The sequence below is a fragment of the Megalops cyprinoides genome, chromosome 6 (genome assembly GCF_013368585.1).
Source record: "Megalops cyprinoides isolate fMegCyp1 chromosome 6, fMegCyp1.pri, whole genome shotgun sequence".
Classification (NCBI taxonomy): Eukaryota; Metazoa; Chordata; class Actinopteri; order Elopiformes; family Megalopidae; genus Megalops; species Megalops cyprinoides.
The window spans coordinates 17944615-17968398 of NC_050588.1; the positions used below are offsets into that span (position 1 = coordinate 17944615).

The window sequence follows — 23784 nt, forward strand, 5'->3', positions numbered from 1 at the left end:
ATGAATGAGTGGCAGTGTAGTATAGTGATAACAGGCAAGGCCTGTAACCAAAAGGTTTTGGTTTGATTCTCTGCTGGGGCGCTGCTGTACCCTTGGGCAAGGTAATTAACCCAGAATTGCCTTTGAAAATACCCAGCTGTATAGATGGATAACATGTAAAAATTGTAAGTTGCTCTAGATAAGAGTGTTGACTAAATGCCAATAACGTAATGTAATGTAGTAACCTGAATCATCATGCAAAACAGGTTTGGCCCATTCACAGTTTATTGGTTTATCCAAAACATATTTGTAGCTCACCAGCTGTTACTGCATTTGGGCGCTTTAAACCAGTAGCAACTACTCCTGGATCAGAATCATAAAAGTGCATTAAATGGTTGGGGTTAGGATTGGGGGCGGACAATCTAATCTTAGAGCTACCAGAGTAGTATAACCTCCCATTGTATGCACCATGCCATCTGAGGCATAGGTTCTGTTTACATCAGGTCAGCTATATCATTCATTTACATTAATTATTATCAGAAGCAGACTTTATTGGCCAAGCATGCTTCTGCACATACAAGGAATTTGACTCGGGTGCCAGTGTCTCTGGTACTGCTTGCATACAACGTCAAAGTGACAACAAAAGATACCAAACAATAGTGTACCAACAAACAACAGTAGTCCAGGACACATACATGGAACAAGGGTGGAATGAATGAGGTATGTATGAACAACTATTACACATGAGTTAAACGTGAGTTAATATATACGTGAGTGCAGGCAATGGATATGTACAGCTACTATTGCACTGTGGACATGCAATAGCAAAGATGCAGTTGCCACATTGCTGCTTTAATGGTTCAAGAGTGTGATGGTGTGTGGGAAGACACTATTCTGTTGTCTACTTATTTTGGTGGGTAGTGATCTGAAGCGCCTGCCAGAGGGAAGGAGTTCAAATATATGATGGCCAGGATGTGAGGGGTCGGCAATGACTTTCCCTGTCCGCTTCCTTCTAGTAGATACCAGACATTATGCAGGATGACTAAACACTTTCATTTTTACACAGCTGCCTGTAGGGGTTTACTGAAGCCATGCAGATTAAGAACCTTGTTCAAGGCACAATGGCAGTTTCTACCTGGGAATTAAAGCTTCAGTCTTTGGGTTAAGATCCCAGCTCCTCAATGACCACATCACTCTGTTTAGTTATAAAGTATACTGTGCCTTTGTTTTGCTACAATAACTTAAAAACCTTTACAGCTTTGAGGTGTGGATGCTTTATTTGTATCTTTTTTTCTTTTTTCCAAAAGAAGGAGAGACAATTTTTGATGAAAAGGCATTCCTTTTGGAACCATAATGATCTTTATGATAAAAATAAGATACAATTTAAAAAGCTATGACTGTGCCAAAAAAAAAAAAAATCAAATACTTCCCTCCTGTGGAATAACCCTGCATTACTCCAGTACGGTAGCCTTTATAGTAGGCACTCCAGCCAGTTAGCACTTTCCCTCGAATTGCTGGGGATAAAAATTAAAGGCTGTCTTATCGTGGAGGTTCAGAATAGTAATTATTCAATGTCTGTTTCAACACAGTATTATTACTACGCAACAAATGAACAGATACAGAAAGGAATAAATAAGCAGCTTCAAGAAAGAATGGGGGGGGGGGGGGGGGGTGTAAAAACAGGAAGAGTTTCCACCAGTCTCCTCTTGTTTTTTTAGGACAACTCATCATGAAATATCTTGTCATCCACTTGACTTATTCCGTTTAAAAGAAAAAAAAAATCAAGAAATTATGACGATGAAATTAATGACAACAGAAAACTCAGCGTGGACAGGTGTCTGTGTGTGTGTGTTTGTGTGTGAAACACAATAGAAGTGGCAGCGCTTTACAGCATTCTTGGATTATGTAATGTGAAGCAACAGCACAATACCATTGCAAATCGCAACGGGTCTTCTAAATTCTGCAACTCCAATTAGCCTTAAAGTTGCTTTTTCCTAGTTATGACCATCCTAAATAATAAACTTTTTAGTTAAACACGCACATCTATCTAGTGGTGCTTATCCATGATACCCAGGCCATGGAATTTTTTTGCAATGAAATATTGTTTGCTTCGCTTCCGTAACAACCCCTAACTGGATGGGATATGAATAAGCACGTGAACGGATAAGACAGCTTTAATTTTGTCACGTGGCGCTATGAAAACTGGAACGTTAGCCAATAGACACGCGCGAAGTCCGGAAGTAGCTGGTGATAGGACAGTTTGAAAGCGAAAGAATTTCAAACCATAACTAAACGGTGGTGAGCGGAGGGAGTTGTGCTGGGTGTCTTCGCGGATAGCGTTTGTAGTGAGTTTGAGCACGATAAAGGAATCTGTATTTGAACAGGCCAGGAGTTTTAAGGTAAGGTTTTAACCCTATTTTGTGTTTGAGTTATAATGTTGCTTTGACAAGACTGGCAGATTACCCCGGCCACAACTTTGTGTAACTTTAGTGTGGCTCGCTAGTGTTGTTGTCTAGACTTATTCCAACTCGCCTGCTAAACTATACGAGAAATAACAAGTGTGGTTCACTTGAAAATACTTATTTAAGAGTTGATATTGGCTAGGTTTGTCGAGATGGCAAGTTATGCGGCTGGATATAAAATAGCTGGTTATTCTAGCTAGAACAAATACTTTTTCCCTTGATATGAATGGGTTTGGCTTTCTACCTAGCGTCCGGTTGTTGCTAATTTTATTTAAGTTAAAAAATGAGTCGGCTAACGTTATATCTTACAATTACAGTGCATTTGTGTGTAGTGAGCCAACAAATTCCCTGGTTAAATTGTTGCTCATTTAAACAACGCTGTTGACTAAATTACAAAGTTATCTTGTATTAGCAACCTTCCAAATTACGGGTTGGCGATGCATACTCCATGCAAGCTTACACGCTTGCTGAGTTGGGCATCGTTTCGTAATGTATTAACAAATGGCTGAATGAATTAGATGAGTGATTGTGACGAGCCAGCGTTAATCTTGATTTGTCTGTAGGAGGATAGACAGGCTTCGGAGATGGACTTGCATCAAGAAAACGCGGCCTCTTACGAGTTTGATGCACCATCACATGTCGTAGATTTCGCCTCTTTGGATGTCGAGGACAATGCAGATCGTTGGTTTGGTATGTTACTTCCATTTCCAGTTTTTGCCTTTAGCCCGTGACCCCTGTCCAATTTTATGCATTTTTAAATGCATGATGGCTCTTGCAGAAGAGGCTAACAAATCTTTAGTATGGTCTGACTTTATTACCGAAATTGCTTATTACCTCACTGGTTTTATCCATAGATCGCATGTCAGACCCTGCAGCTTGCCAGCTCATAACCCCACTGAAGACGGACAAACCTTGGAGCAGCCCAGCAAATACGGACATTCCCAGGGCAGTGGTGTCTCCCAGGCCAAGAGCTGACAATGCTACCAAAGGTAAGCATTTTCAGAATGAGTTTAATGATCACGTTCTACCAATTACTCACTTGTTTGAACCAGTGCTTGTTTTTCCATTGAACAGTCTTTCATTTGTCCAAGACAGTGGTTGACAGTACAGTGTAACCACTCATTGTGGATCTTCAGGTCTCACTTTCCCATTCTTGGTTGCTGAGATAAGACCTCCCATTAAGGAATGTCTTGAGTTGGTGTTTGTCTGGGTGCAAATTAACATTAATTTTAAATGTGCGTTGGCAGTTTCAGATGAAGATAATCCAAACTCTGCAGTGCCCTCAAATGTTGTGACGTCATGGGGTAATGGCCATCCCTCCACCTCTCTCCAGGCCCAGAGAAAGGCTCCATCCCGACAGCCGCGCAGGTCTGGGGGTGTTACTAGCATTTTTTTGGGGGGGGGGGGGGGGGGGGGTTTCTTCAGGCCTTTGCTCTAGAACATCATTTTCACACTAGAGGTTATCTGTGGAGTAGATCTAAACAAACCCATGATACACAGTGCTCTGAGAAGTTCAATAGAGAGCTGTAAATGTTTAATCACACAGCCCAGTTCCTGAATGTCATGTTGAGCTTTTGTCACAACGGGATGCTTAACAAACCAAGAAATGTTATCTGAGTTTCCAGGTTTACTCTTCAGATGAGTAATGAGTAGCATCTCTTTCTCTGGCCTCAGGGTGTCAAAGCGCAAGGAAGCAGTCAGACAAGAGGAAAATAAAAGGGTTGTTGATACGCCTCCCCCGCAAAAGAAACCCAGGAGGTGAGTTACTCAAATTTGCTAACTTATCTGGACCTGGCCGAGTGTGCACAGCAGTTTCTGGCATCCACAGATTTGCAAATCAACAGGGGTGATACTGCAGTCATTTGTTTGTTTTTTGCACTGATTGCAGAAATGTTAAAGCATTTGCTGTTCCTGACCTAAAGCGACGGAGGTAAATCTGAGCGATAACCGGAAGTTTATCCATTTCACTGTGGTGCTCTGTATTGCTGTATCACTAAGAGGATGGGTTGCATGTATATTTGGAGGGGAGCACTGTTCCATTTTAACCAGTGAAATGAAGGGGCAATACGTGAGTTAATTACAGGGGAACCATGATTTTGATTAGCTTGTGTAGTCTGTTTGGAGCAAACATCTATCACTGATACAGTTACCATGTTCACATGTGCATGTGTAAAACTTAACTTGTCTTATTTTCAAAATGGCTTGACCATAGTGAAAATAATTACCTGGGCCATTTGTATATACATGATTTGATCAGTATTTGAATGCCTAATGTAAAACTGTTCTTTGTCAGTGTCCACCAAAATGCACAGTGTAAAAATGGATACATTTTCCTGCTTGTGAGAGAGTGAATACAGGTCTTTGCAATGATTCTTCATATACATAGAACTAGAGTACTTTACAGTGCCTGGTAGAAGCAGATGTTTGAAATGCATGTCAGTTTGGATGGCGATTCCATATTCTGGGTAGCCTGTTCAGCCAGTCAGTTCTGGGTCTGTGGACAACATGTTGGCTCAGGCACTTCACCAGTGGCACTTCCACTAAAAATTCTTCTGGGTTTTCTGTTCTTACAGGAGCTCAGTATCCCGACCCCTGCGCCGCAGCGTGTCCGCGAGTGGCAGCCAGCGAGGAGTTCGTAATGCCGCACCCGCTGCCCGGTCAGCAGTGGCCACCACTGCCGTCAAGTCAGTTTTTCTACAAAGTCTGAAATAACATGCTCTGTAACATGGCAATCTTATCCATTTAAATGTTGCATTCTTTTGGTAACATTGATTTTCTTTGGTCTTTGCTTTGAAATGCCTTTGTTTGCAGAGTTAATTCTGGATTATGCTGAGATGGGTAACCATCTCTGTAAACTAACATTCTGTTTTTGCAGCCACATCAGAGAAAATTAATTCAACACACAACTCAGTTTACAAAGCTTTGAGGGCTTTCTTTGCTTGTGTCCTGGCTTATCATTCTGTGTGTGTCTAGGAGAAGTGCGTCTCTGAAGCAGAAGAGCTCAGAGCAGCTGGAGATTGAGCACATGCAGGCACTGCAGAAGGAGGTGGCTGAGCAGCGGAAGAAGAACGAGGCCTCCTTCAAGGCAGCTGTAGCAGGCAGTCAGTATTACAGCTTCTTAAAGGGCCTGAGCAGTTGAATTTGAAAGTATTGTTCCATCCTCTGTGAAACAACACTAAGAACTTTAAACACTGTGCTATTCCCAGGTCAGCCGGTTAGGAAGCCTGCCCTGTCTACCACAGTCCCTGTGGAGTTCCGCTTCCGCACAGACGCGAGACTGAAGGCTCAGACTGAAGCCCCCGCAGATGGTGCCTACAAAGAGGTGGACTTCACTACTCAGCTGCGCAAACACCCGTCCTCCCCTGTACGTGTCTGCTGCCGTCCTGCCTTGTTCTCACAGCTGTACACAAGCATCTGTCAAAAGTGTACAGGCATTGGCTGCTCTGGAAAGCCTTGTCTTAATGACCGTGACTGCTCAAATATGGCGTTGAATGTCAGTCTTACGCTTCCAGGCGAAGGCTCTGAGAGGCACAACTGTCCCCAAGCCCTTCAATCTGTCCGGCGGCACCAAACGCAAGCATGAGGAGACGGAGGCATATGTTCCCATGGCCCAGGCGATTGAGAGCTTCCAGCGGCGTACACCAGCTCGCTACCACCTGCGTAGCCGGCAGAGGGAGGAGAGAGGTACAGGCGGGGTCATTAGCACAGTGAACACCGACATCTCTTCTAATTTATCTATTTTCATGTTGAATTTTACATCTAGCTGGAGAAAGGTCTTTTGGGGCTTGGCAACTTTAGTTTTTCTTAAATTTTGTCCATGTTTATTTTGAACTTTAAAAACTGAAATTTGAACATGCAAAAATCTGCACCTGTGTGCTTCTGAAGTATCAGAAATCTCATGACAACGAGATATCCTGTGGTAACCATTGGCCAATAATTACATGGATTCCAAAACTGAAGTTGTTTCAGGGGCGAGGTTGGGTAGGACGTCCAGGATTCTGGTCCCATCGTTCTCAGGCACACTGCAATTGGGCACCTGTGATTCCCTCAAATAATATTGCCTTTCCTCCAATGAGTAGTTGAGCTGTGTAGTGTGAAATGGTTGTTGGTTCTGTGGACGTATCTCAAAGTATTGCATTTGTCTTTGCAAATGTCGGGGTTGCTGAAGTGAGACGAGACCGATATGCAATTGGCAATTGGAAACTGTTGTGAAACACTTCAATGTGGTGTTGCCCCTTCAGGTCCATCCCCAATGAAGATGGACAAGCTGAAAATCACCCACCCCCAGACCCCTCAGCTGATGACAAGGCAGAGGAGTCGCCCGATGACAGCGAAGAGTAGCGCTGAGATTGAGGCGGAAGAGGTGGAGAAGCTTCGCCAGTACGTGTTCTGTCATTTTTTGCAGTGTTGGATCACCGTGCTGTGCAGACCTCGTACATATTTTTTAGTCTCGGATCTTTACGGCACATGAATTAACAATTGGCAAGAGGATTAGGATGTACCTAGGGCTGGCCGATTAATCGGCTTATTTTCAATTACGATTTTGTCTTCCAACGATTATGAAAAGATAGTCGAGAGAAAACAATTGTTTGTATTTTATTTACTTTTTTACTTTTTGTTTTTCAGTTGAATTATAATCCAGAAAATCCACTGTTAACCCTTTCGCACGTAACTTATGCTATGTAGCGCACGCGTTACGTTACATGGTATGTTTTCATTAGCATTATTAAACTTCATGTTTTTCCGTTAGCATTTCATATATTTTTTAATGTTAAATCACTGTTTCCTCAAAGCTAAAATTAGCCAAAAAATTTCAATCTAGTGTTCTAATCGTGCCGGTTTTAGCATATGCGCTAGACGGCAAATCACACCGGTGTGACCGTACATGCAAAAGGGTTAAATCGACACGTTTTTTACAGTTCAATGAATGCATGATATTTTGAAAGTCAACGAATAATCGTGTTAAATAACTGATCTCAGTATTGACCAAAATAATCATGAATATGATTACTATAATCGAGCAGCCCTAGAGGAACCTGCATCAGTCTTCTGTTTCTCCTCCGCATTGCTCTATAAAAACATTCGTTGTCAATGGGTGAGAATATCACAAACACTTCCTGTCTTCAGGTTCAAGTTCAAAGCTCTTGAGCTGAACAGGAAGATCCTGGAGGAGGCTCTGGTGCCAAAGAAGCCAACGCCAAAGGAGGTGACCCAGCCAGAGGGCTTTCATTTGGAGGTGGAGCGCCGGGTGCAGGAGCGGAAAGCCAGCAAGAAGCCAGAGGAGCCTGAGGACCATACCTTCCACTCACGACCTGTGCCTGTCCGCATCCTGGAAGACGTGGTGGTGGGTATCCGTGGTGGTAATGGTACTGCGCTGCACTTTGGCTACCAACTTACAGATGTCCATACTAATAATCAGGCTTCAATGTGAAGGTTTTTTTCTCATTTGCCCAGTTGGACAAGTTGCCTAGAAATCTACTTGGCTGAATATGGCAAAGTTAAACTGTAATATGAAGCATGTAACAATGATTCATTATAGGTTTCACCTTTCATTATGTGTTTCATTATTTATTCTAACAAACCAGCAATCCATCGTATCTAATTGGGGGAAACATTAACGTTGACCCTGCATATTGTAGAAAATTCTCTGGATGCTGTTTAGACTTAATGGGCAAATGACAGCTTGGACATAAATAATTTGAAACCCTACATGGATACCATTTCTTATTGTTAGGCCCTAGCTTCACCCCTAGAAAGACTTGGTCTGTGCTGTATGGGCAGTTATACTGTGCTTGGCCTGTTTTTGGGCCTGTGTTCACTGATTGTCCTGTTCTTCAGGGTGTCCCAGAGAAAAAGGTACAGAATCCCACAGTCCCAGAGTCCCCAGCCTTTGCTCTGAAGAACCGCGTACGAGTTGAGCGCAAGGTTGAAGAGGTCTGTCTGAACAACCTCCCCAAAGAGGACTTCATGTTCAATAAAATGTGTCCCATTTGTGGGAGGAGCCGCTCTAACTCTTTTTCTCTAACTTTTTTTTTTTTTTAACGTTCCTGTGATTCAGACAAAGCCATCCGCGCCGGTCAAAGTGATTCCCATGCCCCACTTTGGCCTCCCCTTCCAGCCCAAGCTTCCAGAGAAGACCCAAGTGGAGGTGTGTCCCTTCTCCTTTGAAGCTCGAGAGCGAGAGAAGCAGGCACTCAAGGAGAAGAGGCTGGAGCACATGCGTCATGAAGAGGTATTTCCCTGAGCTGGCAGTGGGGAATATGATTTTGGGAACCGTGCATGCTGCTCTTGCGCTTGGCAAAAATTTGACATTACATGATGCTTATGGATTGTATTTGATATTAAACAGTAGCATATTTTGAGGGAGTTTGCAGGCATAAATTCATATGACTGATTAGGATGGGTTTAAAGTCATTAAGAGTGCGGTTGGCAAACACAGCATACTCATGGCCCTCAATTTCCTCCTTGCAGGTGCCCAAGTTCAAGGCCCAGCCGCTTCCAGACTTCAGTGAGGTACATCTTCCTGCCAAGAAGGTGGCAGAACCCACTAAGGTGGAGCCCTTCAAGCTTATTATCGATGAGCGTGGCACCACTAAGAGCGAGCGCTGGGAACAAATGGTGAGATCATCCTCCAGTCACTAGGGTGCACTGACTTGTCCTGTCTTTGGCAGTTGGGCCTTTTATAAACTTTGGGTTTCTCAGGACAGTGATGTTACTTGCATCGTAGCTACTAAATGTGGCAGTGTAACTAGCAGCATTCCATTGTTTTGATTTTTACCACAAGGACTGGTATCGGTGATCTCCTGGTAAAGCCAAGCCAATCGCAATTCAAGCATGTTTTTAGTCTATAGTGGGGTTTTTTTGTTTGTTTAAAAAAAAAAAAAAGCTTTTCAGATGTGTATCCTAATGTGAATCATGATGGGTATGAACCAGCTTACTACCTCCAGCCGTACCTGTGATTTTCCAAGCTTCAACCATCTTATCTAACCCCTCTCCCCTGCTCGCAGATGAAGGAGGAACTCAAACAGCAGGCAGAAGCGGCGTCTTTCAAGGCACGGCCCAACACAATCACTCACAAGGAGCCCTTTATCCCAAAGAAGGAGAACCGCTCTGTTTTGGGTAAGCATAAGCAGACAGCTAACCCCCACCTCACTCTGCTGTTGCTGCTGTGATTGTATGTGTTGCACTGGTTGGCTGCTTGCTCCCAACTGCACCACTAACTACTGGTTGTGTTGGGGCTTCCCTCTCTCTCTCTCTCTCGCTTTTGCCCTGTCTCTCCTGTATTCCACACTGTCATCTTCTGCTCTTTAGAGAACATCTCTAATTCCACAGTTGCAGATGGCTTCCAGCTGTCCACAGAGCGCCGCGCCAAGGAGCGCCTGGAGTTTGACCGTGCAGTGTGTGAAAAGGAGGCGCTACGTGCGCGCATGGAAGAGGAGGAGAGGAGGCAGCAGGAGGAGCAAGAGAAGGAGGAGATCGCACGCCTCCGGCAAGAACAGGTAGGTTCCCAGGGCAGGCATCGTCTGTTGGGGGTGACTGTGCTCCAAACCGAGAATCTGAACATGAGGCCACGCAAGTGCAAGCAGCAGTTGCACCTACTACTTGTGACATCGTGGGCATTTATCTTTATAGACCGAGTTTGACTATTTTGGCCTAATCCAGCTTGCAGCCTGCATTTTGATAACGTGTGATTCTCTGCCTCCTCTTTCTAGGTGCACAAGGCCCAGCCCATCAGACGCTATAAAGCAGTGGAGCTGAAGAGGAGCGAAGTGCCCCTGACCATACCCCAGTCCCCCAACTTCTCTGATCGCTTCCGCCTCTGACCCCCTTCTCTGGAGGGCGCTACCTTTCCTGACTGTACATAATTGTAACCAGTATCGCCAAAAGGTCTCTGACCACTCTTTTACTTCACCCTTCATTTTTTTACATATGTAGCCAATGATGAATAAACAAACGGGGTGGGGTGTTCTTGAATATGTCTTATCTCTGGTGTGACCTGTCCCGGTTATCGCCAAAATGTTAGGGAGGGGCAAGGAACAGGTTTTAATTTTTTAATTTTTTGTGGGTTGGGGAGGGTTTGCAAGTTAATTTATGTACATATATTAAAGTTGGATTTCAAATCTAAATTCCAATTTTCATTCAAAACTGGCTTCATGTAGTGCTGTGCTTTGACTCTTAATTTGCACAGGTTTCCAAGCTCAGATCTGACAGTGGCTTTGGTTTCCTTTTTCTTATATTTTATTTAAGTTTTGTATTGTATTGAACATCAGTTGAGTGCTACTTTCATCTTAATACTATGTCCCATTAGATTTTGTGCTGTCCTGTACCCTGCCAGCAGTTTTAATATCATTTCACTTCTAAGCTAACCCCTGTTGTAATCTCCTGACTCTCCTTGCTACAGTGTCACCCATTTTTACCCTATTAGCTTTGTAATCTCTTGGCAGCCTTGTGAACTGACCTGCAGACACCCCAAACATGTTTGACTTAAGTTGTTTTGTAGGTCAGCCTTATATGCACCTTTTATTGCTTGCAGCAAAGTTGGTCCTTGATAGCTGCAATGGGTGCTACATGTTGCAGTCTAGAAAATTAGCTGCATCCAGCCTGCACACAGTTGACAGCAATTTGGCCTCATGCAATTAGTTTCATGTAACAATCAACAGACAGAGGTTCATGTAATATACTGGTTTTCAATGTGAAAGCAGCCTTGGAAGGTAGGAGTGGTGTGGCACAGTGTAGATGTGAATTTTCATTTATTCATTTGGCAGATATTTTTATCCTGTAACTACATGCAGTAAACCTCATACCACATCTGACCGTGTCTGTCACTAAAAGCGCAGACTCATCTGATGTGTGTGTCCACATGCAAATGTACACAAAAATGGATATATACATGCATGTAGTATCATACCTTCACAGCTGAACTTTTGAGCACGGTGCATCAGGGAATGGAGTATACAGGAGAATACAAACATGGTCTGGCTCTAGCAACAAGAAACTGAATCTGAAATTGAATGTAGAGAGGGCATAGGTGATGATAGAGAAGAGAGAATTGGGGCTTTATGGACATTGAACATTTGAACATTTATTGGAGGTGTAGAGATGACAGTCTCTTTTAGTTGATGCTTCAGTTGGTATTGTACTCCTCTGTTGATGCAACTAAGTTTAGCTGGCTGTGTTCCTAGCATTGGGCAGAGACTTAAGCCTGTCTCTTTTTGTCTGACCCCTGTGGTGAAGTGGAAAACTGGGCTTCAGATTTCTCTGGCAGCCACAACAGAGCAGCACAGATGGGACATGCTACTGGCTGCCAGTTAGATAGGGCTTCACAGATAAGGACAGATAAACTGTTTTTATGACTGAATATAACATCCTGTCATGACAGGAAGTGTCATCTGCTTCTATAAATCTCTCAAACATTTGCTCTGTCTAGGATTGTACACAGTGCTGCTAACCTAACTTGCACTTCATAGGACTATACATTAACTGAACCAGACGCTGATGCCTGTCGCTGTTCAAAGGGCATGGCTGCTTTGCCTCACCTGTGTATCAATCCTGCATATTCTTGGTTACATCACACCGCTACTCCATTTTATCTGGGTTCCCCTCGTGTTGGGGACCCTTTCAATTCCAGAGCTGCCATTCATTAAATGCTGAAAATTTTTATAAAACTCAATCATTTGTTTTCAAATTTCATTCACTGTAGTCAGTGGCCCAAATCTGCTTTGCAGTGGTTTTGTGTGATCCCACAGATTAAGCTTGTAGTTCTTCCCTGTTTTCTTAGCAAACGGGATGAACTGCACACAGGTGAGCTAAGCTCCCTTCGTCCCCGCTGGGCTCCGGGTTTGCGTCCCGTTGCCAGTGTCCAGGTGTGACTGCTTCCAGCATGGCCCGTGGTGCTGCTTCCATTCATTAGTCTGTGGCAGTAATGCATTGCAAGCAGGCGCTGAAGTGTGAAAGCAGTTTGTAATCCAGACAGCCACCTGCCAAATTCTCAACTGGAGGAATGGAGATTTCATTAACAGATTTGCTTTGAGAGCTGTCGTAGGACATACTGGGAAGGCTCCTGTTAACGCCATGTGACTGATCCTTTTATTGTACGTTAAATTGTGCACATCATGCCCAAGTTGACTGAGGTTTCAGTCACAGGACCTGGTAAACAGTAATTTTTTCCCAAGATGCATTTTGTGCTGTAACTTTCCCCCTTAACCAACATGCAGTCCTGTTGTTGTTTTGTTTTCACTATCATATGTAATATATTATGTACAGTACTTATGTATGTTTCTTTTCAATAAACATTTGTTTAAGGCTTAATGTCATGTCAGTCTGTGTGAATCTGGAGTATACAGTTTTAAATGTTCCCCTTTTTAGAGGTGGAGTCGTTATCTGAACAGCTAGTCTTCTGCTGGGATGAAACTTTTCATGAGCTGTTTCTGTTTCATGAAACTGCTCCCTTTCTCCACATGCCCACATTGCTGTTTCTCCAAGAATGCGATTTCTTGATGGGATTGGGCTGTTTTTTAATGCTGTGCATCATAGGCTAAGGCAGCTTCATCCATTAATGATTCTGATTGGTTGGAACAAAGGCTCCCACAGTAACTAAAATGGAATATAATAAAGAGTGCTTATTTAGTCACTGCACCTGCCCCTTCTGCAACACCCTCTATGATCAGAGTGAACCCGGGCTTAGACAAAGCTCTGCTTGGGTGAACAACCTGTGCACTGTATGCATGAGAAAGTGCCTGTGAACATGTGTTTTTGTGTATGAGAATGCTTATGTGTGTGTACGTGTGTTTCTAAATGAGTGTGTGTGAGAGAGAGTGCATATTTGTCTGCATGCCAGGAGGTGAAATGGAAAGACTCCATGTCCTCTGTCCCCTAGAGGGCCTGACGTCCCTTTAGCCTGCTTTGCATACCTCCATTATCAGGGAACATTAACGACCCCCCACCACACACACACACACGTTCAGACTCTATTTGGGGCTGGGTGAGATACAAGAAGAATCCAACAGGCTGCTGCTACATCACACCCGCCTCCTGCCCCCCCCCCCCCCCCCCCCCCCCACCCCCCCAACTAACAATGTAGCAGAACAGCCACCCTACAGTGGACCACACTATACAGGTGGATCCAGGCATGGTGGAACTCCTGCTCTCACCCCAGGGATAAGGAAGTATCCCTCATTCTGGAAGTAAGCTCGTTCTGTGTTTGAATGTGTATGATCAGCGGTCTGTTGGGAGTCTCTTTGTGTGTCTCTGATTTTGTCCCTGCTGAATTTGGATTCTGCTGCATGTGTCTGTCTATGTGTGTGTGTGTTTCTGTCTGTCTGTCCCAACTAAACTTTGCCTCATTGCTGTGCCTCTTTCTGTCATTGTGTAGCTTCCTGACACTGAAGTGTGTCCGTCTGTCTGTTTAGTTGCTCCAATCATGAGGACAATGAGACCATCGGTCGCTCCCCTCAGAGAGCTGTCCGTCCTGGAGGCGAAGGTAGACAGCCTTGAGCGTAAACTGGACCAGTTGCTCTCCAGCAAACAACACTCTGCTTTTCTGCGGCCCGGGGTGTGTGCACAGTGCTGTGCCTGTAGTCTGCACGCTCGCCAGCAGGAGGCTCTGGTCAACATTCTGTCTGCCCAGGCCCGGCAACTGGAGTCCTTAGAGAAGCTGGTTCTGGATATCCATGGGGCACAGAAGTGCACCTCACCCAACCGTGAGGCCGAGGCCACCCCCGAGAAGGTGCAACCCTGCAGGACCCTTCCAACTCCGCCCAGCCATGAGGCTGGGGCCAGCCCCGAGAAGGTTCAACCCTGCAGGACCCCTCCGACTCCGCCCAGCCATGAGGCTGGGGCCAGCCCCGAGAAGGTTCAGCCCTGCAGGACCCCTCCGACTCCGCCCAGCCATGAGGCTGGGGCCAGCCCCGAAAAGGTTCAACACTGCAGGACCCCTCCGACTCCGCCCAGCCGTGAGGCAGGACCCCCTGTTAGAGAGCCCTTCACAGATGCAAAGGTACCAGAGTTGCCCCTGTTAATGTGTGTTTCCTCTTATTCCTATAATAAAATATAGAGAGCCACCCTATCCATCCATTTTCCAAAATTTAAACTTTTTAGCTACCTGCAAGTTTTCAGTGGGGCATATTGGATCAGCTCAGCTGTACTGTGTACAGACAGTCACTTCTGGTCATGATCAGAATCAGACTTATCAGACTGAAGACTATATATAGACACATATATGGGTGTGAGGTTTTTACTCAGATAACTGTTAATGTATGAATCTGCTCTGTTCTCATTCTCTACCTGATGCTCAGAAGGACGTCCCCCAGCCAGGAGTGAAAAGAAACCAGGCCTTAAAGCAACAGAACATGTTTGTGGCTCTCCAGAAAGGTGGTTAGTACATTTAAAAATACAATAAGCAGCTCATGTATCTGAGTGTTACTTTTAGATCCTAGACACATTGTTATCATTTCAATGGTGTCTAGTTCCGAGGTCACATTCACCAACAAAAAAAAATCATTCATCAAATAAAACACTCACCAAACACATTAAGCAAACAACACATTCAAAAAGAAAGAAACAGAAGAATGCATTCATCCCAGATAATGTTGGACCAAATGACATTCACCAGAGCACTCAAAAGTCTTACAGTGCCAGTCAAAAGTTTGGACAAACCTGCTTAGGATAATGGGAAACATGCATTCAAAGACATTTTTATCTAAAGGCTTATATTTAAATGCTTGAAATTTGTTTCTTAGACAAATACAAATAGTGAAGTTGATGCCTATGTATGAATTTCTTTCTAGAAAATTTTTAATATTAAAAAATATTTTTTGGCTATTTTGAAGGATCTAAAAAACTTTTTTTTAGACTTTTTGGTCATGGCATAATTCCATTTGTGTTATTTCATAGCTTTGATGTCTTTACTATTCTAAAATGTGGAAAATAGTAAAAGTAGAAGAAAGAAAAGCGTGTCCAAATTTTTGACTAGTTCTGTACATGTCTCCTGTGGTTTATGATCGAAGGACAACCAGGGCTGTCCTGCTCTTATGTCCTCTACCCTAGTCTAGGTGACCTGGATATCCTGCTCTGCTCCATTTACTCTGAGGTGAACTGAGGCGCTGCAGGTCACTGAGTCCACAGAGTGATGATGGTGTTGCGTTGTATGCAGGTGCACCCGCCCAGGTAAAAGAGGAAGCCAAGAAGGTCAAAGATGGAGCTCAAAGAGTATGTAAAGCACTCAGCCCACCTCTGGACGGAGGATTGGCACCCAAAAACAGCACAGCGGCTCTCCCCCCTTCATTAGCTGCACTGCTACCAAGCCCCAAAGTGCCACCACAACCAGCAGACCCCTCCAAACCAGGGCCATCTGAGGATCAGCCTCCCCAGCTGAAGATTGATGGGATAGCGGTGCTGAAAAAAGATCCAGAGAAAATTGTGTCTGACATTAACAAGGATGGGGTTGGAGACCAGCAGCTAAGGATGGACAAACTGGAGGTCGGAGCTTGCCTATCAGTGAAATTCCCGGTACAATTCCATACAGAGGAGACCAGATCGGCCGCTTCTGTGACAGATCTGCCCCCCGACCCCAAGTGCTCGCCACCAGCTACATTGGCGACGACAATCCCTACAAAAGGAGAAAAAACAGCGCCAAATGTCGGACAGGGCGCGTTATTTGGGTTGACAGTTCCCATGGCAACTACAGACAGCCCCATCCTCAGACATGTCCACAGCTGTCCTGACTCCTTGCAAAGGTAAAGTATGATAGCATGGCCGCACCATGTCTCTCAGTCCTACTGGTTCAGATGATGGCCAGAGCGTAGTCTGTTAATCAGAAGGCAGCTAGGGGATTTATTCATCAGTGAAAATGCCAGTTGCTTTTTCTACATAAACACCTCTTTTGTCACCAAGCCAAAAAAAACTGCATAAACCATGTGCACACTGAAATTTTAGGCTGCATGACAGCGTGACAATAATGGTCTGAGAGATAATGTCCTCTACAGCTGATTTCCTCTACTCTGAAACTAAGCTGAGAGCCTAAAATATATATGTATACAGTGACACATTTCTTATTACAGCAAAATATTGTTACAGTCACCCAGATTAGTTAAATATCAGTAAATCTGTGGTAGTCCTGAAAACCGTCCTTCCTCCTTTAACCCCTAATTTGATATATTCCAAGGTCATGTCTGAAAAGAAACAATAACACAACAATTCTGGAGGTGGACTGAATTAATCTGCTGTGAAGACTGCTGGAAGCAGAATTTAAGTGGAGAGCTGTGTCCTAATCATTTCTGGCTGTTATTCACTAGAGATCTTAAATCAAGAGGTTTGCAGGTTTGAATCTTGAGATAGGCACTCCTCTTGTTCCCTCAAGCAAGACACATGTAAGTAAGAGCAGAATTTGGCTCTGATGTTTTTGTAGACCTCTGACCATTGTGTTTTTAACTCAGTGAAATCTTCCCTCACTAGGATACAGGGTTCAGGAGGCAGCGTCCCGCCAATCAAACCTCCGGACAGTGTGGCGCCTCCTCTGGTGAAGGCGTGCGATGCTGCCACAGGGCCTACAGTGATGCCAGTGCACTGCTCTGTGGCAGCTGGCATTCAGATCCGAGTCAGCCCAGCACCCACCAGCACTGCTGCACCGGGCACGCCCAAAACCACACCCAACACCTGCCAGAAAATAATAGGTAGCTATGCAGTTGAGAATTGGTGATCGCCTGTTCTCATTTCCTGTCATCTTGCTGGAATCTGACATTGAATACATTATGCCAGGACCCTCACATACTTGTAACTACAGTTATGTAGTCATTGTGTCATACTGAAGTTAGATAAAGCTATTCCTTCTCTGTCATTGCACACTTCAGCCCTTTGAATGTAGCGCAGCAGAGAGGTCTCTCCTGTAGGAGATCCTGTGCGCCTGCTCTCAACCATGCCCCACGGGCGTGACTGCGGCATTGAACAGGGGAACAGAATGGGGGTTTTGCCCTCTGTGACAGTAGGAGGGGGGGTGCTTTTTAATCCCTCAAGGATGAGAGGTATCCAGCCTTCCAGGCCACACTAATCCTGTAATGGGGGGGTGGTGGTGGGGGGTCAGATGCTCTTGCCATAACCCCCCACCCTTACGCACAGCTGCTCTGCAGGCTCAGAATGGAAACCTGTCCGATGGGGTCATCCAACAGAGCTGAAATGAAAAAGGGGGTTATAGTGCGATTCAAATAAACGAATGATAATCAATTACTAGTTAATGACAATTAACCGTTAATTAAGCTCTTTTTTTAATGGAAAAAAGAGTAAAAATGTTGCAAATAAGATGAATGCATGAATAAAATGATTTGATTAAGAATTTGCAGAGGAGGTCAGCTCTTCTCCAATGGGACAATCAGGTGGTGTTGCAGTGAGTGAACTGGACTCAGTGGTAAAAAGTGGTGTCCTTGAACAAGGCACCATACTTCTTTGTTTCAGTAAAACATTCTGGCTGTACTATGAAGAATAAACATTGTGCAAGCCATTAAATGAGAAGTTTGGTAAGTCATTATGGAGCAAGGCGTCTGCTATTAATAAAATATGTCGTAATGTAGTAATGTTACTCCTAATCCTCCTAATCCCATCACTTATCATTTCTGTGCATGTCTAAACAGCGCCTCTTGTGGACATTGAAGGTAATGCTGCTCTCTAATAGAGGCCTACTCCTACTCTCCCTCAGATGATGATCCCCCTCGCCCTGCCCCCTTCCCCCACCGCGTTGTGTCCCTGAGACCCAGCCAGCCCTGTGAGCCCTACAGCATCAACACCAAGGAGGTGCTTGGGGGGTAAGCTACACCCGTTGCAGCAGTTTTAGGGGAAAGATGAACCATGTCAGTTCAAGAATCAATCAGATACACTGACTACATGATTCTGACCCACACTGGTGTGTGGCATTAAATGTAAGGAGAGGAGTAGAATTCCATCAGCGCAGCCCATCATTCATTCATACTGCATCACTAACTGCGGCACTGATTCAGGGCTGAGAGAGGGACACAGTTTGATGGCAGGTGGGGCGGGTCCTCGCAAGAATTCATTTTCTCCTCAGTTTTTGTCAGGCTGATAGCTGTAGCTGTTCAGTGTCATCCTGTGACATGGTCACTTTGATTTTTGGAGATTTAAGGTTGATTTCTGGTCCATGTAATTTTACATGCTAACATCTCTGACATGTGTACCCTGGTGAAGAGCACTATAATCACTGCAAGTTAAAGCAACTGCAGCATTATAGAGTGGTTAAACCCATACAAAAAATAATATACTGAGATTAAAATTTAGAAAATACAATTTCTGCTCAATCAATATATTGAAAATATGTAAATTACTCACTCCAGATTCTGGGCTCCTAGGGACAACTATGCCTTTGTGCACTTTATTAGGGCACCTTGATGGGCACAGAGTTGAACATGGTGTACAGCATGTTGGAGAGGGAATGAATCCTATGCTGCTGTGTTTCAGGGGCCGCTTTGGCACTGTGCACACATGTATGGAGAAAACATCTGGGCTGAAGCTGGCAGCAAAGATCATCACGGCACGGAATGCCAAAGAGAGGGTGTCTGTCAGTGCATAACAAACCTGCTACCTGCCTGTGTGTGTCTGTCTTAATATGTCTGCGTGTGTGTTTCTGCATGACTGTCTGTGTGTGTTCTCTTGTATGTATGTATGTTCCTCTGTGTGTATGCATTTGTGTGTATATGTATGTTTGTGTGTGAGTTTGTGTCTGTGCATGGGTGCACTTGCATTTCTGTGTGTGTGTGTTTTTTGTGGTAGTGTGTCTGTGTATATGTGTGTTTGAGTATTTGTGTTTAGTTGTGTTTGAACATTGCTAAGAACAGACTGTTGCACCAGGATTTGAGAGACGAGTGTGTTTGGTAGAAGAAAATATGTGTAAGTTGATGTGACCTCTACTTTACTTGTCAAATATTTTCTTTGCTACTCAAATGTTTGTGCGCATACCCGTTTGTGCTGTACCACAGGATATGGCGCTTAACGAGATACAGGTGATGAATCAGCTGAGCCATCCCAACATCATTCAGCTGTACGACGCCTTTGTGTCCAAGAACCAGGTGTTTCTGATCCTGGAGTTGTGAGTAAGGCTTCATTCCTCTCATGCCCTGGATGCAGGTGATGACATCAGCTCTAGCTGAGAATTATCCAGGTGTCACACTCAGAAGCAATACCCTCTGGAGTTCAGACTGGTTATAACTGGGCCAACCTAAAATTATTAAACCACTCAACCAAAGAAAAAAAGCATCACATCAGAAATTCATGCTAAGGTTACTTCACAGACGTAAGAGTGTAACTGCCTACTGTCATTACACACCTGCAGTTACACTGATACTTCTTACAGTAACAGTGCCTTACTGCTGTCACCGAGAGTGATTGCTGTAATATCTATCTTTTTGTAAGTGCAGTCAGTCATTGCTTCATCTTTTCCATCTGTTTATCTCATGGCTCGCATTCTAAGTTCATGTTCATGTTAGTGAAAGGGGCAAGGAGCCTTCTGCTGCTGTGAAAAGATTCTGTATTATGAGACTGATGAGTGATGAGTGACTGATAGAGGATCAGACAGGCTGACTGAGGGCTGCGAGACCCAGCTCAGGGTTGTTGTCTGTGTCTGACAGCGTGGAAGGAGGGGAGCTTTTTGAGAGGATTGTGGATGAAAGTGCCCCCCTCACCGAGCTGGATGCCATGATCTTTGTGAAGCAGATCTGTCAGGGGATCCAATACATGCACCAGATGTATGTCCTGCACCTGGACCTCAAGGTACGATGGTTCATGTACATTAAAAGCCTATATTGTAAAAATATATAACTGTTTGTGTGTGTATGTGTGTGTATGTGCATGTATGTATGGGTATGTGGGCATGTCTGTATGTGTGAGTATGTGCATGCTTGCAAGTGTGTGTGTGTGTTTATGTGTGTGTGTGAAATTAAATGGGAATAACTGTGAAGATATTCTGTACTCTAACCTGCAGCCTGAAAACATCCTTTGTGTAAATCGCAGTGGCTACCAGGTGAAGATCATTGACTTTGGGCTGGCCAGAAGGTAGTGTCTCTACCTGTATGTGCGTACATTTTACAGTCGTTTGAACTATATGGTGAATTTATTTAAAACTCATTTACACAAGCATGAGGACTGTGTATGCTATTACTATTATGCAACCAGAGCTCATGAATCCCTTTTTACAGGGATTGCCTCTTCACACAAGGTTCTGTTTCCCATTTTCTTATTTCCTGTTCTCTCTTTCTCTTCTTTCTTTTCCCTCTTTCTCTATCTCTTTCTGTCTCCATTTTTACCTGTCTCTATTCCACTCCCTCACTCTGTCCCTGCTCAGATACAAGCCCAGAGACAAGCTCCGCGTTTCATTCGGGACTCCAGAGTTCCTAGCTCCAGAGATCGTGAACTTTGACTTTGTTTCCTTTCCTACAGACATGTGGACACTTGGGGTTGTCACATATATGCTGTGAGTCAATACTCTGATTGGTGCAGATGCACCCTGTGACATAGCTGAGAGAATCAGATTGCCAATAATGTTCAATGGCAAATTACAGTTCAAGTTGGCAGTGATTTCATTAAGCATATTGTTTACATCAAGTGTGTTAACCATGCCCAAATTAATTTAAGTGCCTAACTGTGACAGTATTAATAAAAATTATTTCTAGATAAAATACTAACAATGATAGAGGCCATTGTCAAATAAGTTAACAGTGGGTTTTCTTTTTGGGAATGTCTATGTGAATACGTATGTAATGGAAATAGATTGTACTACATGCTGTCAGGCACACGTCATACTGCAAAAGAGTCATTGCCATTACATACTTCTGTAAAATGATCCAGCTACACTCACACAGTGCTGCTCTGTATGGCAGCAGCAATGGGAGACTGAGGCTAAATTCCAAACCAACCCCTGCACCCTCACTCAGCAGTGCACCACCCACCCTATTGAGTCTGTCCCGGTTATGGAGGAAATAAAAGTAGGGGGCATATTGCCTGTTGCTTCACAGCAAAGGGCAACGCTGATGACCCACAACTCTTAGCATTGTAGGCAGAGGCAGCTTAGATTTGAACAAATCATAGTGCTTTTCTATGGAGAGCTTTTATTGGTTCATACAATTGTGTGTTTGACTGCTCACTTCACTTCACAGAAGCACAATATTTTGCCCTAACATTAAGGCTGTAGCCCTATGCTACAGAATTAAAGATAGCAAAGGAAAGCAGGTCCTTCGACACAACCACTGACAGAGTGATTTATATGTTGTTAATTCTAACCTCAGTCTCTCATTCTTCAGTAGCTGAAATTATCTACCCACTACAGACACCATTACCATTAACACCAACAACAATAACTAAGGCATCCAACAGCAAGCCACAATGGCCAATTACCACAATACTAATGGTGTCCCTCCATCTGGTGCCCACTACAGACTGAGTGGTCTGTCCCCCTTCATGGGAGATGATGACAGTCAGACCCTCAACAATGTTGTGGCTGTGAACTGGTACTTCGATGAGGAGGCCTTTGAGCATGTCTCCCCCGAAGCCAAAGACTTCATCTCCAACCTGCTGATCCGGGAAAGGAGGTGGGGGTGGGGTGATGGTTGGTATGGTTGGGGCGGGGCACGGAGTGGGCTTCCTCTAGACAGGAATGGGAATTTGCTATGGCTGTATGATCTTATTGTCTGAGCCTAATGACCATGTGATTCTCCTGACCCTTAACCCGATGGAGTGAGCTCTTTCTGTTGACATGGATTTAATGTTTGTTTAAATAAATAGTTAGATGTAAAGCTGCTTCTAATTATTAATGATTATCTTGTAGTTATAACATTCTGAATATTTAAAACCAATTTTTGCACAGATTGTGCAAATGTGTACAGTAACTGTCACAAACCAGTCTGCTGTCTCAGTTCATCTATTGTGAATGTGCTGGTGAAAGCCCTACAACCTCCTGTAAAAGTTTTAGTTCCATCTTAATATGACCAGTTTTATTACACAAAGCTTAGCTTTTGCTTCTTAACCATTGTCTCATGCTTGATGAAGTCAATTCCCCTGATGTGTGTTCCAGTGGGCGTCTGAGTGCCACGCAGTGTCTGAAACACCCCTGGCTCAACAGTGCCGAAGACAAAGCCAAGCGCAGCAATATCCTGCTCAAATCCCAGCTCCAGCTCAGAAAATACATGGCCAAGCGTCTGTGGAAGGTGGGACAGCTAAAACCTCTCAGGGAATCTACTGTCCATTCAGGGTTCGAATTATGGGGGGGGGGGGGGGGGGCTAATGAGGGATAATGTAGGATAACGTGCTAGTCTACGTGTCACTACTATGTGGAGCAAAAAAGCAGCTGTTGGCTTTACTTTACTTATTATAATTATTTATTATGATAATACGAATCAATGGTGATGGTATGGAGAAGACGATAAATCCTCTTCTGTCAGTGGATTCAGACCTAACTGATAGTTTATGTCAGAATTTTGATTGTTTTGGTGTGGTTTCAGACACAATGCCATGCCTGCATTAAGTAATTAATCCAAAATGATGATGGACCTAATTCAATCCTCTGCTTTGCCATTTCAGCTGTTGTTTGGGAAACAAACAACCCAAAAAGTACACAGGAGTTACTTTATGTATCATATTGGCATTAGCTTACTTTAATTTCATGCTGCACTTACCAAAATGTTCTGTGAGTCATGAAAACAGTAGTGTTTCATAGATTATATTTTAAACCATAGGGCAAATGTGAGCAAAGCTCTGAATATTTCATAAATTTTATTTTTGGTGCTTATTTATTGTCATTGTTGAGGGCAAATAGTACTTTTCATATATTTCTGTTGTTTTATTTGTTACTTTGAGATCTTTTGCCATTGTAAAATAATACGCTTTTTTGGTCACCTGACAGAAAAACTACATCGCCATAGCAGCAGCAAACAGGTTTAAGAAGATCAGCAGCTGCGGATCCCTTACGTCACTGGGAATTTGAATAAGCCAAACTGTAGGACAATGACCTGCGCAGATAGGCATCCCGAGCCCGAGTCATATGACGCAGATCTGCGCAGGTTTACGCAGACAAGTACAACTAAAGGACCGCAGCTGAACCCCTCCTACAAGCCTGAAGCGTGGAGCATACAACAAGCGGAGAGAGCGAGAGAGGATACTTTGTGCACAACATTATGCTGCATTTGCACACAGAGGACAGTACCTTCGTAACGGCATAATCGAGCATTAACCAGACCAGCTAGTGGAAGACCTTTTCATGTAATTTACATGTGTAGCAACTTTGATCAAATTATTTCATAGTTCATGTTTCCTTAGAGGGAGAGGTGCGTTTCCTGTCTGAACTGCAATTCGCTTT

The 23784-nt window shown here is 44.0% G+C and overlaps 2 protein-coding genes across 2 annotated transcripts; both read left to right on the forward strand.

Annotated features, from left to right (window-relative positions):
* The first annotated feature begins 2294 nt into the window (after nucleotides 1–2294).
* On the forward strand, nucleotides 2295–10395 carry tpx2 (TPX2 microtubule nucleation factor). The gene is made up of 17 exons (XM_036532178.1): nucleotides 2295–2378; nucleotides 3005–3131; nucleotides 3296–3430; nucleotides 3689–3809; nucleotides 4116–4199; nucleotides 5015–5125; nucleotides 5415–5542; nucleotides 5648–5805; nucleotides 5954–6125; nucleotides 6683–6821; nucleotides 7569–7785; nucleotides 8280–8375; nucleotides 8500–8673; nucleotides 8913–9059; nucleotides 9449–9560; nucleotides 9774–9940; nucleotides 10154–10395. Exons 2-17 carry the CDS (start codon nucleotides 3026–3028, stop codon nucleotides 10262–10264), a joined length of 2178 nt encoding a protein of 725 aa, XP_036388071.1. The 5' UTR covers nucleotides 2295–2378; nucleotides 3005–3025; the 3' UTR covers nucleotides 10265–10395.
* Nucleotides 10396–13556: 3161 nt separating this feature from the next.
* mylk2 (myosin light chain kinase 2) lies at nucleotides 13557–23578 on the forward strand. Its single transcript, XM_036531986.1, has 14 exons — nucleotides 13557–13624; nucleotides 13850–14436; nucleotides 14735–14813; nucleotides 15592–16174; nucleotides 16893–17110; nucleotides 18127–18232; nucleotides 18900–18999; nucleotides 19418–19527; nucleotides 20066–20207; nucleotides 20419–20489; nucleotides 20779–20907; nucleotides 21869–22021; nucleotides 22504–22636; nucleotides 23332–23578. Exons 2-14 carry the CDS (start codon nucleotides 13861–13863, stop codon nucleotides 23410–23412), a joined length of 2481 nt encoding a protein of 826 aa, XP_036387879.1. The 5' UTR covers nucleotides 13557–13624; nucleotides 13850–13860; the 3' UTR covers nucleotides 23413–23578.
* The last annotated feature ends 206 nt before the right edge of the window (nucleotides 23579–23784 follow it).